The following is a 13,633-nucleotide window of genomic DNA, read 5'->3' on the forward strand; positions in this document are numbered from 1 at the left end:
CAGCATCACAGGAGAGCAAGGCTCTCTGCACACAGTTATAGCCCTGAGAATCCCTCAGTGCTTATACAAACAAGTCAAGGCTTTCTGATAGAAAGTATTTTTAAAATAGCTTCCTTCACTTGTTCATTCCTAAACTTACTTTAAATAAAGCTCAAGCTGTGCATAAAGAAACCTGAGCAGGGACCTTCGGGAGATTATCTCTGCATGGCAGTCGTTTAGTGCAAGGCCCCGGTCACTCATGTATTCACCGTTGATACATTTCGTCCCTGTTGAAACACTTATCACCTTGGCATCTTTGACGTCTGTACCTGAAAGACAGGAGAGTGACTGGCAACTAATGACACTGGCCTGTTGACATGTGCTCTAAGCAACCGGACCACTCAGGGTCAGCAGAACACTTGAGCTTGTTTTCACATGTCTTTGTGTCTCCTGATTCCTACCTGAGAAACCTGAACCTCAGCTAGCCTCTGACCAAGGCTTTGCACAGTACCATTTCCAGGAGGCTACCTTCTTCACCCTGCAATCTACAACCTAAACTTCATGTGGTCCCTTCCACTGGCATGCATGGGTGTTTGAACATTCGCCCTTGACTATAGGTAAGAAGCACTATACACAGCGCCTGGAATTAGCCTCTAAAGTAAAATACTAAAGAGTACCAAGAAAGGAAACAGAATCAGCTTCCACATTTTCATTATTAATCTTGCACACTTAACCACACTGAGAGTGGACCCATACACAATGTGACCTTCCAGAGAGGGAAAATCATGATTAAATCCTATGAAATAGATCACTGACATATAACAAAGACCCAAATATGGAAGGGGATGTTTCTCAGTGGCAGAACATAAACCTGGCATGGGATATATCAGAATGACAATTGAAAACAAACAAAAAATCCAATAGCAGGAACAACCCAATCCTGAGTATGGCCTTAGAGCAGAGTTGGTGAGTGAAATAGACAAGTGCTAGATGTTGTAGGGTTAGTGTTAACTGTCACCTTGACAAACTCTAGAAATAGCCTAGGAGATATGTCTCTGGGCACACCTGAAAAGGCTTAGCTAGACCAGGTTGCCTTTGGGCATCCCTATGAGAGATTTTCTTGATTAGACTGAGACCCACCCACCATAGGCAACATCATTCTCTGAGCTGGGGTTCTGAACTGCATAAAAGGGAGAAAAGGAAGCTGAGCAAAACATCCATCTTCTCTATGTCTGGACTACAAATGCAATGTGATCAGCTGCTCAAGCCCCTGCCCAGTGACTTCCCCACCATGATGGACTTCTCCAACTATGTGCTGAAATAACTCCACTGAATTTACTTTTATGAGGGCATTTGATCTTAGCACCAGGAAAAAGAACTGAGATGCAGGCTATCCAGAAGGCACTGTGACAGCAGTGTTAGTGAATCATCCTCACTGCATATCCTCAAGATGGTCTCTGAGGAGCTTTTGTTTCCATTTTGAAGAAAAAAAACTACAGGTCATGGGGATTAATAACCTGCCTGAGATCATTCAAACAGTGAGCACAAAACCTATGTGCCTAGTTCCATTTCAATGGTTTCAGACACACATTTTGGCTATGAGCAAATGGTCATAAAAAGGTACAAAAGGCTGCCAGGTGGTGATGCACGCCTTTAATCCCAGCACTTGGGAGGCAGAGGTAGGCAGATCTATTTTTCAGCTCACATCTCCAAACTTTTCTAAGATTCCTCCCATAAGTCACTTCTAAAAAGTTTTTCTGATCCACAGTCTGTCAGTCATAGCAACAATCCCACTTGGGATCACAGACAGTACCAATTTCATGACATATTTGTCACTGGTGTGACAAATTTCTGAGAAAACTAAAGGAGGGGAATTTTTATTCTGGCTGAGTTACTGTGGTTTCATTCCATTGTGGTGGGGAGTGGGTAGCAGAGCAGTTCATATGTGATGGTGACCAGGAAAGGGGTGTGTTTATGAGTGTGGGGGGATGCAGGAGAGGAAGAGGAGAAGAAGACAGAGATAAAGACAGAGAATGAAAACAAATATGCATAGATTAATGGGCTTTCCCTATCCCCACTTTTAAGCTCCTTCTGAACTACTGGCCTATGGGATGCTGCCAGACACATCTAGGCAAGTCTTTCATTTTTGTTACTCTGAAAATGCCCTCAGAGACATACCTCTGAGGTGTGCTTTACCGGCTTCCCAAGGGTTTTCTGACTGCACAGGAATTCCCCCAGGTCAAGTCACTCTGGTGTTGCAGTACTGACAGTAATAAAGCAGAAAGGTCTAAGCTTCAACAGAAGCCAGAGCCAGTAATATGCTGTTTCCAGAGCGTGTTGCATGTTCTCCCCAAAGGAAAAGACAGGTTAAAAAGGTGAACATTTTGGGGGGCTAAAGAGATGCTTCAGCAAATGAGAGCACTTGCTGTTATTACAAAGGATCCAGGTTTAGTTCCAAGCACCCACAAGGCATCTAAAAATATCTATAATTCCAGTTCCAGAAAATCTAATGCACTATCCAGGCCCCTGAGAGCACTGTACGTATGCGGTACACTTACCTACATATAAGCAAAACACACACAATACATCTTTTTAAAAGTTGAATATTTTGCCAGGCCATGGTGGCACATGCCTTTAATCCCAGCATTTGTGAGGCAGAGACAGGTGGATCTCAAGTGATTTCGAGGCTAGCCTGATCTACAAGTGAGTTCCCGGACAGCCGGAGCTTCTACACAGAGAAACCCTGTCTTGAAAAACAAAATAAACAAAAGTTGACTGTTTTGGAGGAAAAAGAGTTTTGTTTTAATGTAAGTTTTTTTTTGGGGGGGTGAGTTAGGGTGGAGAGTTGCTGAGGATTGAAATCAGGAATCCTGGTTGCTGAACATATATTCTACTCACTAAGCTATGCTCTCAGCCTTAAGGAGGATATGGTAGATGCATAAAGATGAATGAAAGGTAATTTTCTGTTGGTGTCACAAGATTAAGAGCGTTTACACTTTCCAAACCAGAAAGCAGATAGGCTGCACACAGTGCCAGATGCTTACCTGTGGTCATCACTACTCCAGAAAGTACTTTCCTTCGTGCGTGGGGGGAGGAAAAGTTGTCTGTCAGGTCACTGAACTTACCCAGGACCAGGCGAGAGACAGCATCTGCCAATACCTGGGGGAAGAACAGAGACTGAGTTTAGGGCCAGGGGATACCTGAGGTGGAACCAGCCTCTCAGTGTCAGCACATGCTGTCTGCTGTCTGCTTCAAGGAAGAATCTTACAGTGTCATTTCTACTCTAGAAAACCCACACAGGCGCACCTAGCAAACAAGTGTGTGTGCATGGGGGTGGGGAGGGTGCAGGGAGAGAAGTCATCAGTGGTTTTACCCAGCCATGGATCCTATGTGCTATAATACTAACTGCCTGGCACCGTGGGTGCACTAGTGCAATTGTGGCATGACTGTTAGGGGGTAACCAACTACGTTACAATTGGAGGCCCACCCTACAGAGGGAAATTCACACCTGCACTGTAAACCTGGGGAGCTCATGGTCTGAGAGAGGAAGCTACCATTGATATCTTGCTAAATGGACATGCTGTCAAACTGCCCTGTAAATATTTATGTTTATAAATCAAAAGACCAGTGATAGGTAAAAATGATGGTAATCAATAACTGTTGATGCTCAGTCCTAAACAGAACATCTATATTATCCCCTGTAAGGCTAAGGGAACACTGCAGAAAAAGGATAGATAAAAAAATATAGGAGATGGAGGGTGTGAAGAAGTGCTGAGAAACACTAGACATGGCATGGCTCCTGTAACCACTCCCTTGCCTTAGGAAGAGCGTTAGTGGTTACTTGTATGAGGCCTGAATAAGGCTGGGCTCTATCAACATTCTATTCTGGATGGATGGGTGCATTAGTTTCTTGTTTTGTTGTTGTGATAAAATGCCCTATCAAATGCAGCTTGAGGGAGAAGGGTTTATTTAGCTCACAGGACACAGTCCATTATGGCAGGACAGTCATAGCAGCAGGAGCTTGAGAGAACTGGTCACCTTATATCCATAGTTAAGAGCAGAGAACAATGAGCTAATGCATGCATTCTAGTGCTCAGTTGTCTTTTTCTGTTTGTAGACAATCTGAGGCTCCCTGCTCAGGGAAGGTGCTACCCACATGGGGGGTCTCCTCCCCCATTAATTAATATAATCAAGATACTCTCCACTCTCCATCCTAATACAGACAATCCTTCATTAAGATTGCCTTCCCAGGTGACTCTAGATTATAACCATAATATTGAGGGAGGGAGAGGCTGTAAGGCTCCAGGCCTCCCTAAAGAATTACAGGAAGTTAATGATGACTGGTTTAAGAGGGAATCATTTTCCTCATTGGTGTAGCTACTGGTACATTTCCTTTGCTCAAGTAAATAACCCTTTGCCCATGCCTGTGCAAGCAACCCTAATTAGATAATGAGGTCACAGGCAAAAGGAAAAGACATGAAAGTAGGATGGGGTGTGGTGGTTTGAAAGAAAATGGTCCCCAAAGGGAGTTAGCACTATTAGGAGATGTAGCCATGCTGGAGTAGGTGTGGCCTTGTCAGAAGTGTGTCACTGTGGGTTGGGCTTTGAGGTCTCCTTTGCTCAAGCTACACCCACTGAGACAGACCATTTCCTGTTGCTTGCATATCAAGATGTAGCCAGCACCATGTCTGCCTGCACATCCCCATGCTCCGCACCATGATGATAATGGACTAAAGCTCTGAAACTGTAAGCCACCACCTCAATTAAATGTTTTCCTTTATAAGAGTTACCATGATCATGGTTCCTCTTCACAGCAATAGAAATCCTAGGGGCTTGTTGGGAAGGAGTTCAGTGGGGTTGGGGAGGGATAAGAGATACTGAGAAGGAGGAGATGATTAGAGACTATATATAACACTGAAAAAATGAACCTTTCTAATGAACATTTTAAGTTTTAGTGTCATATAAGGGCAGGCATAGCTCCAAGTGACTTTTCTGCAGAAGTGTGAGCTGGACACCTGAGTCAGGTGCCTATGGAATGAATACCGTGAGACATAGACAAATGACTCTCTAAAAAAGGCCTTATTGACCTTACCCTATGTGTCTGGGGCTGAAAACAGCAAAAAGATCCTAAATGAGGCTAGGCATAATGGCCCCTCTAATCCCAACACTTGGGAGGCAAAGGCAAGCAGATCTCTGTGAGTTCACACCCAACCTGGTCTTTATAGTGAGTTACAGGATAGTCATATTTATACAGGGAGTCCCTGTATAAAAAAAAAAAAAACAAAAAAAAAAAAACAACAAAAAAAATCCTACATCCCAACAGCTTACCTTCAATGACACACACAGGGGTGAAGACCTGCTTTACAGTTGACACTTGGCAACACCACTTTGGCAAGCCTGCTATAGCAGAGTGCCACAAGTGTGGTATGGCCAACACTGTCTAACTTTATAACCCCACCCAACCTGGGAATATCAAGAAGGCAGATAGTTCTCAGGCCAGGGATGCTTGGTCTAAGCCCTTTAAGAGATAGTTCAGGGGAAAAGCAGGAGTTTACATCCATTCTGGAATGCAGGTCCTGAGTCTCCCCATCCTGGATCCCTGCATATAGTCACTGATATTGGTCCTGAAGTCCTCTCTGAAAAGACCTTACTGTCTTCATTCTTTGTGAGCTACCCTGAGGGATTTAAAAGGGACAGTGCTGGTTGTGCTACTGAGCAGAGATGTGAGGATATAGCTCTGTTGTTCCCAGACTCTAAGTGACTCCAAATTAGAAACCGGTGTTTAACATTTCAGGACACAGACAGAAGCAGCACAAAGAGGCAAGGAGGAGCCCAACCTACTTCAACATGAGTAGATTCTGACAAATGCCACTTCCCTCTTCAGGTCAGGAGCTCAGTCCTTTCCATCAAAGCCATTGAGGCAGGCACTCAAGAAGGTGGGGCTAGCCATGCATGATGGGATACACACCTTTAATCTCAGCACTTCTAGAGGCAAGCAGATCTTTGCACGTTTGAGACCAGCCTGCTCTACATAGTGTTCCAGGATCACTAGGGCAACATAAATGACAAAAGCAAAAAGAAAGCAGGGCTGAGGCTGCCTTCCCTGGCCCATGTACCTGCTACCCCTCTATGGGATCCATGACATGTAAAATAGTTTCAGTGGCTTTGCTACCACTGTCAAAGTTAAAAGAAGATAAGCCACATCAGATGACATGTTGAACTCAGGCCAAAAGATTTTAGCAAATCTAAGCCTGGAAATAAAAGTCACTTGGGATCTAGTACCATTAGTTTGTAAAATAACCAATAGACTAGTTGGTTATTAATGAAGATATGTTAACAAGGGACTAATTTGGAAACAAGAACATGTCACAGAAAGTCAGAAAAACACCAAGTCTGTTCCTCTAGACTAAGCTGTACTTGTTTGCTTTAGGCAAAGCAGAACAGTTCTTTTAAAACCAATATTTGGGTTTAATCCCAGTACTCAAGAGGTAGAGGCAGATAAATCTTGGTGAGTTCAAGGCCAGCCTGGTCTACATTGCAAGTTCCAGGCCAGACAGGGCTATATATTGAGATTTACCCTTAAAAAAAAAAAGTAAATTAAAAACCATTAATTCACTAATTCTGGTCAATTCCTTCCATACTAAAGAGCATTTTGATAAAAAGGAATTAAGATAGAAGACTGAAAACCAGATGGGTGAAATAAATCTGGAATTCCAAGAACCCAGACAGAGCCAATGATCTGGGAATTGATGAGGACTGAAAGTTTTTTTTTTTTTTTCCTTCTTCTTTTTTCAGCGAACCATCCTGGGCTACCCTAACATTTCCTTTTTTACTGTGAGTTTTCTGTGAGGATTGAAAACTTGAGTGGCTGTCCACATTCAACTAGAGTATGGAGAAGTCCACACAGATGCCACACAGAAAATGTGGCATATTGAGATTCCTAGCAACTGACACTTTCTATAGTGTTTATGAAAGGGTTCTGTCTTGCCACCCCACCCACCCTACCCCATATGTTTCCTATTGCTCTGGGGCTAGTACCCCATCACCCTGACCTCAACAGGGGCCTTCAGCTGCAGACTGGACATCAGCCCAGCCTTATTCTGGGCATGATTTCTCTGTGCAATGTCTCAAGAGATGCCCCACTGAACAAAGGACAAAATTCCATCATTTGGGCTCTCTGTCTCATTCCCAGTAAAAGATTGCTGTGGGGTGAAGGTTCCTTTGGGGGAAAATTAAATGGAAAGGCAATTGTGGTTGTCGTGATGAGAGCACTGAGGTATCCCTTCTCTGCACTGTCATAACCCTAGCTAGTGAGCATAAATCAAAGGAGATTAAATCAGATTCTAAATGACCAAGTAACCACGGGAACTGAGGCAAAGCTACTCCATAGTCAGACACACCAGCAATTGCTCCTGCTGAGGAAATAAGGAGTCAAAAGTAGTAGTAATGGCCAAAGACTGCTTAAAACGTCATCAAGGGAAATGGCCACTTCCTTCAAGCACACATTTTTCCTCACCTGTGGCAAGTGCAACTGAAGACCCTCACTGAGAACAGGCTGGCGAGATGGTGTTTGGTCCAAGTGCAAATTGAAGACAGTAGCCAAGGCAGACTGTGCAGCCCGGGCCTTGGCAAGCTTCTTGTTTCTCCCTGAGCCCTCAAAGAATTGGCCGTCTACCACCACGGACATGACAAAGCTCTTGGCATGGCTCTCTCCGCTCTCAGAGAGGAAGTCATACTTCAGCCCTGGGCGCAGCTCATTCAAGATCATCACAGGATTCTTCCCACTTGGGGGTGGGAATGGTGGTGGGATGGGCAGAGGAGGCTGGGTGAGGCTGGCAGGTACTGGGGAGGCTGACAGGCTAACATCTCCACTTGAGCTGAAGGAGTCATCCCCATTGGAGCCTACGTAGAAGGGTGGCTCTGACTTGTCTGGAGTCTCAAAGCCATTGAAGAGTGTGTCAGGGAAGTCAGCTTGGTCAGACGTGAAGTCTGTGTTCACAGAGAGAGTCCTTCCCATGGCTAGATGGGCCTCAGAGGCGTTGGGAAACTGGACAAAAGACCTCAGGGCCTTCTCAGCAGCATGGAGTTTTGCCTTTTTCTTTGTAGGACCAGAGCCCTCAAAGATCTGCCCGTTCACCTCCACAGACATGACAAACAGAGGTGCATGCACGGGTCCTGTCTGGGATAGCAGCATGTACTGTAAGCCAGGTTTGATCTCGTTCAGCTGCATCAGGGCATTCTTGGGCAGAACAGGCCCTGGTGTTTTCCTTCGCTTCTTCAGGCGGTACTTGGAGTGGCCATTGCTGCCCTCCTCCAGGGGCCGCTTCCTGCTGGTGCTACCACCACCCCCGTTGGAGAGTGGAATGCCCTCGCCGGGCCCAGGTGTGCTGCTGTCTTTGGGGGGCATGTTGTCCAGATTGCGGTTTTCCTTAACATCAGTGCTGCTGGAACCTGTGGTGCCCAGAAAGAGTAACTTACAACGCCTTCGTTGCAGGATCTTGTAAATGCAAAATTTATAGATTCCTTTATCTCTTTGCAGCTGGGTAAGTGATGTGTGTGTGTGTATATATATTTCCTTCCTCAATGCAAATGTGAGGGATTGCACATTGACCAAAGACCTAACTATTCGGGACTGGAATGCACTCTGAGTTTTTGTTTTTTAAACTAACACCTATTGTCTCTTCTAGTTAGTTTATCAATTTCTTCTGCATTAGAAGATAAAATTTTTAACTTGTTTTCTCTACCAAAGATATCCTAAATCTTTCTAGCTTACCAAGGTGTTAGATGTTAAGTTAATCCACAAAGATTCATACTAAGACTCATGAAGTCGCCTCTGAATCCACCAGCACACAGGCATTTATCTCAGCACACTCTTCCTTTGCAAGGATGCTGATCTTAACTGACAACAGGTTTTAAGCTGCAGCACCTCTCAGGAGAGGAGGTGCCATTAGAAATGTGTCTTCACAACTTATTTGGCTCTTGAGGTCCCAAACATCTAATCATCGTATGATTATTTGGTTCAGTTTATGAGCTGACCATAGAAAACTGCTTATATGATAAGGTAAAGTATTATGACATTTTAGAATTTATCTTTGAAGGGTAATGGATACATTTAAGATTTTTCTATATTTCAGCAATATTTGCTTCAGAATCTTTAATAAATTTTATGCTAGAAGGAGACACAGAATGGGAGCAGCAGGCAAGCTGTGCTCTCTAACAACATGCCAGCAAACCTGCCTTTCAGAAACCAGCTGGTAGGTTTCCAGAATAACTTGGTGATCATACCTTCTAAATGTACTTTACATGGCAAAATAAAAGATGATTTTGATATTTAAATGGGAAATAAATGTCAAGCATTCTGGTGCATACCTGTTATTCTATGACTCAGAAGGGAGTTGAGAGTTAAGAGGACAAACTAGGCTATGCACAGCCATAACCATATCTCAACCTCCCACCAAGCAAAAAGAAAAAAACTATTTTTTCAAAGCAGGGAGTGTTCAGTTCTCCTTTTAGGTTTATTAAGCTTTCTAAAAACAGAAAAAATAATTGCTCTTTTATCATTTGGTTTTGCAGTCCTGTGCAGTGTACCCAGTGCAGTAGGGCTGTGCAGGTTTTACTGATACCTCCAACCACACGCTCCTAAAATCCAAAGTAAATTTTAATTGATTAAAAATGTTCCTAGATATGGTGGCTTCAGGGGTCTATTTTTACTATGCAACACACCAACAGATTTTCTTTGTGTCAAACCATCTGAAAACACTGCAAATGTTCCTCAGTGAGCCTGTGGGTGGGGTTAATGTGATAAACGTCTTAGTTGTTGCTGTCAGTCTCTGGAATTAAGGATCACAGATGCCCAGGGCCATCATTATTTAGCTGAGACAGCAAGACTACCAAGACAAACTCGGTCCATGGAAAATCTCGTGTGTGTGGGGTGGGGAGAGGGGTCTCTCAATAGACACCTCTTCCCAGAACACTCCTGACACACACACCACTTCTCCCAGCTGACAAAGCTAATGGAATGGACACTAAATTTTCATTTATAACATCCTCCAGCAAAAGACCGGTAGGTTACTCCTTTCGGTACTTGGGAAAAAAAGGTGAAAGGTAGAGCAAAGACGGATAGAGATTAATAAAGGAGGAGAACATCACATACTACATTCTGTTCACAGTTCAAGTTTGTCAGAAAACAGAATTGCCAGCATAGAAACAAACATCATTAACAAGGCACTCCCACACGCATTTAGCCAAACATTTAGACAAACAGCCAAATGCCCTCAGAACTAAGTTAACAATCAAGATTATGAGAAAAAAATATATACTTTCTGTGACAGTTGAAATCATTCTCAACTCTTACTCACTTCAGAAGAAAAGGTACCAATCGCATCTTATCAAAAAATTCTCCTGAGCAAACAAAAATAAAAGACTCCAATTAGAGACAGAGCCCACTCTCTGCTGAAGCAGGCACTCTCTCTGCATGCCACACTGCTGCATTTAGAATGGGAAATGAATCACAATGGAACTTTAACTGCTTTGAAAACCACAAGAGACATAGGCCTGACACTTCAAGTTTGCACTAGACCCAAAAGTTTATTTACAGCAATATTATTTGGGAGAACCCTTCCTTAATTAAATTAGCCAAGGCTCAGTGGGTGATGGCCACAGCAGAGACACAGCCCACAGTCCCAAGCCAGCAGGTCGTCCTGGGGACACCTTCACATATTCCCCAGGTTGGGTGTTACTGGGTTGGCACAGCACTGGTAATACTGTCTGAAATGTAGAGTTTAAAACCTGGCAACACTGAGTGTGACGGTGGGTTTGCCAGCAAAAGCACAGCTTAAACCATCTCTAGAGCAGAACTGAGGAGAGGCAACCAGTGTGCCTAGAGTAGTTGACCACATCTGCAGAGGCAAGCATGCCAGCTGCTACACTACTCAGAATGGCACTGGACAGCTGCTTCCTGCCAGTCAGTGGTCATTCTCAGGGCAGAGGATGCTTGCTGCAAAGCCCACCCCAGATTCCATACAGCAGTGGGGTAAACACTGGCTCACGCAGTGCTGTTAGGCTCTGAGTGTCCCTGCTACTGGGATGAGTCATAGAGAGTATGCTAAGCCTGGTTCTCATCATCATACCACCCCGGGATATGTGGTTCTGCTGTGCAGCTACCTGCTCCTGTCTGGAACTGGGCAGAAGTGACTGGTGACTCACAGAGAACAATGCCAATGGAGGAAACATCGGTGTGCCTGAGGCCCCATCCCCACAGCCCTGTGGAAGACGGTGTAGAGAGCAGAAAGAACCCCAGTGGGGGTTTGGTTCATACTAGCACCAATCGCGTTCCAGTCTTCGGAGACTAAGATCATGTGGACTCCCTTTCCTCCAATGCAGGAGCAGCGACTGTGTCTGAAGGGAGCTTTATGAACTGTTATCCCAGTGACCAGGTATCTGAGTCAATCAAAAAGGTTTTCTTGAGTTTTATTATAAGAACCATAACTTCACATGAAGCCACACAGCATTATGAGATAGGCACCTAGAGGCATATTTCTGGAATAAAAATGATGGTCCCATGATGATAATGAGGAATGAAAACTCTAGATAGGTGGCTGTAAGAAAAATGTCCACAGTAAATATTGATGCCTATTATAAAAAACCCACCACTGCCAACAGTCCACATCTTAGGAAACATCAAACTGGTCTTATTAATCAAATATACAAAATCACTAATATTTTAATGGGACATGAACTACTTGGGCACTATGTAATAGGCCTAGATCTTACTCATATTCTCTTCATCTTCTATATCCATGGTAAGATACTTTTGAGGGTTTCTTGACTGGCGGAGACCACTTCTGTCTGAAAGACAGCAAAAACCAAAAATGTTTAGGGTGTGATCCTGGCAAAATGAGGCACGGTCTTTTTGTGTACTGATCACCACAGCACTGCAATTTAAAAATAAATCATAAAAAGTATTGAGCTTGTCGCTTGGGAAGGAATATTTTCAGTCTGTTTCATCTCCTCTCAGCATACTCCAGGGCACCTGACTTAGCTGCGCTATATGGAGAGACAGTGGAGGCAAGGAAGGAGTCTCCACAAAGGAAGCCTAGGGCAAGTATCCAGGGAATAAAGGGTCACTAAAGGTTCTGGACCAGGGGCAAGGTGGTAATTCTACCCCATAAGGGCATGCTGTCAACAGCTATGTCACAGAGGCTCACAGACTTATAATAAGCTACAGCTGTTGGCCATCTAGCTTCTCTCTGTCCTTGTAGGTCTATGAATGGTGATAAAGTGATGCCATATTAACAAGACACCACAATTTTGTGTTTGTTTTTTGAGACAAGATTTCTCTGGGTAGCCAGCCCTTACCGTCCTAGAACTCTCTCTGTAGACCAGGCTAGCCTCAAACTCACAGAAATTTACCTGCCTCCACTTCCTAAGTGCTAGGATTAAAAGTGTGCACCACCATTGCCCAGCTGACATCCCAAGTGTTTTACCCATACTTTCATGCATCCAACAGCATGTTACATGAGTACTAAAGGTATATAGTAGCTTAAACCTAATGCAATTTAATCTAACACGATTCCTTCACCACACACAACTATTTCATTAGCAGGAGAAACTAAGAAAGGATTTAAAGAAAAATTTGAACTGTCCAATCATTAACAAATTTAAGGTTTTCATCTTCCCAAATATTTGTGACAAAATACAATTAAGAGAAAAAAGATTTGCAAAATTTGAAGCCAATTATTCCTTTGTAAGCAAATTTGTTTTATCAGCATCAATAAAGTAAATTTCTTGTTTTTAGGAACACTGTGATTAAATATGCTAGGTATATATTTCATATAGCACTTACATGATGGATTTTCTACATAGAATCTTTTATTCAAGGTTTTCAAGGGGTTAGAGAGGTTGCTCAATGGTTAGAAGCACTGGATGATCCTCAGAGAGTTCAGGTTTGATTCCCTTGTACCCACATGGAAGCACAAAACTGAATGTAACTCCAGCCGCAGGGAATATGATATTTTCTGTGGTCTCCACAGGCACTACATGCACATGGTGCACAGACATACATACATACATGCAGGCAAAACACCCACACATATAAAATAAAAATAAAAAAATCTTAAAAGGGAAGTTTTCCAGGGGGCTATAAAGGATTATCATTACTACTTTATATTAATTCATTATTTTAAGATATAAGTTTGAGTATCTATTATGTTTAAAGCAGTGCTGGGTATCATCAGAACCTAAAATGAATCAGATAGATTTTGCAATTGAGGAATCCAAGTGTTAGTACTGTCCAGACAGCTGATTATGCTAAGGAACTTTTGCTAACAGTTATGGTGTGGTAACAGTAGTTATCTGTTGGAAATACATACTGAAGTATTTACAGAGGAAATGATGATGTCTAAGACTTATTTCAAAGTAGTTTACTGTGGTTTGGAAAGAAGCAGAGAAATAGTCCTGAGCTAGTGACTCTGCTAGGGATGGGCATGCGGGTCCACTATGCAACCGTGTATATTTTATATGACTCTGCATTGTATGACTGGGTGTCCTCACTATGTAAAGTTTTATTTTTTAGTGTGTGTGTGTGTGTGTGTAGGTCAGATGTAACTCTGCAGAGTTGGTTCTCTCCTTCCATCCATGTGGATTCCATAAATGA

The 13,633-nt window shown here is 43.3% G+C and overlaps 1 protein-coding gene across 1 annotated transcript in view; it reads right to left on the reverse strand.

Annotated features, from left to right (window-relative positions):
• The window catches only part of Adarb1 (adenosine deaminase RNA specific B1), a 40,655-nt gene extending 28,830 nt beyond the window's left edge, over positions 1 to 11,825 (reverse strand). The window contains exons 1-4 of the mRNA XM_051186974.1: positions 11,752 to 11,825; positions 7,496 to 8,430; positions 3,024 to 3,138; positions 140 to 308 (exon numbers count right to left, since the gene is read on the reverse strand). Of these exons, the coding sequence (XP_051042931.1) occupies positions 140 to 308; positions 3,024 to 3,138; positions 7,496 to 8,430; positions 11,752 to 11,779 (1,247 nt within the window). The 5' untranslated portion in view covers positions 11,780 to 11,825. The remainder of the gene's footprint in view (positions 1 to 139; positions 309 to 3,023; positions 3,139 to 7,495; positions 8,431 to 11,751) is intronic.
• Positions 11,826 to 13,633: the final 1,808 nt, after the last annotated feature.

Source organism: Phodopus roborovskii, unplaced genomic scaffold (assembly GCF_943737965.1).
Source record: "Phodopus roborovskii unplaced genomic scaffold, PHOROB, whole genome shotgun sequence".
Lineage (NCBI taxonomy): Eukaryota > Metazoa > Chordata > Mammalia > Rodentia > Cricetidae > Phodopus > Phodopus roborovskii.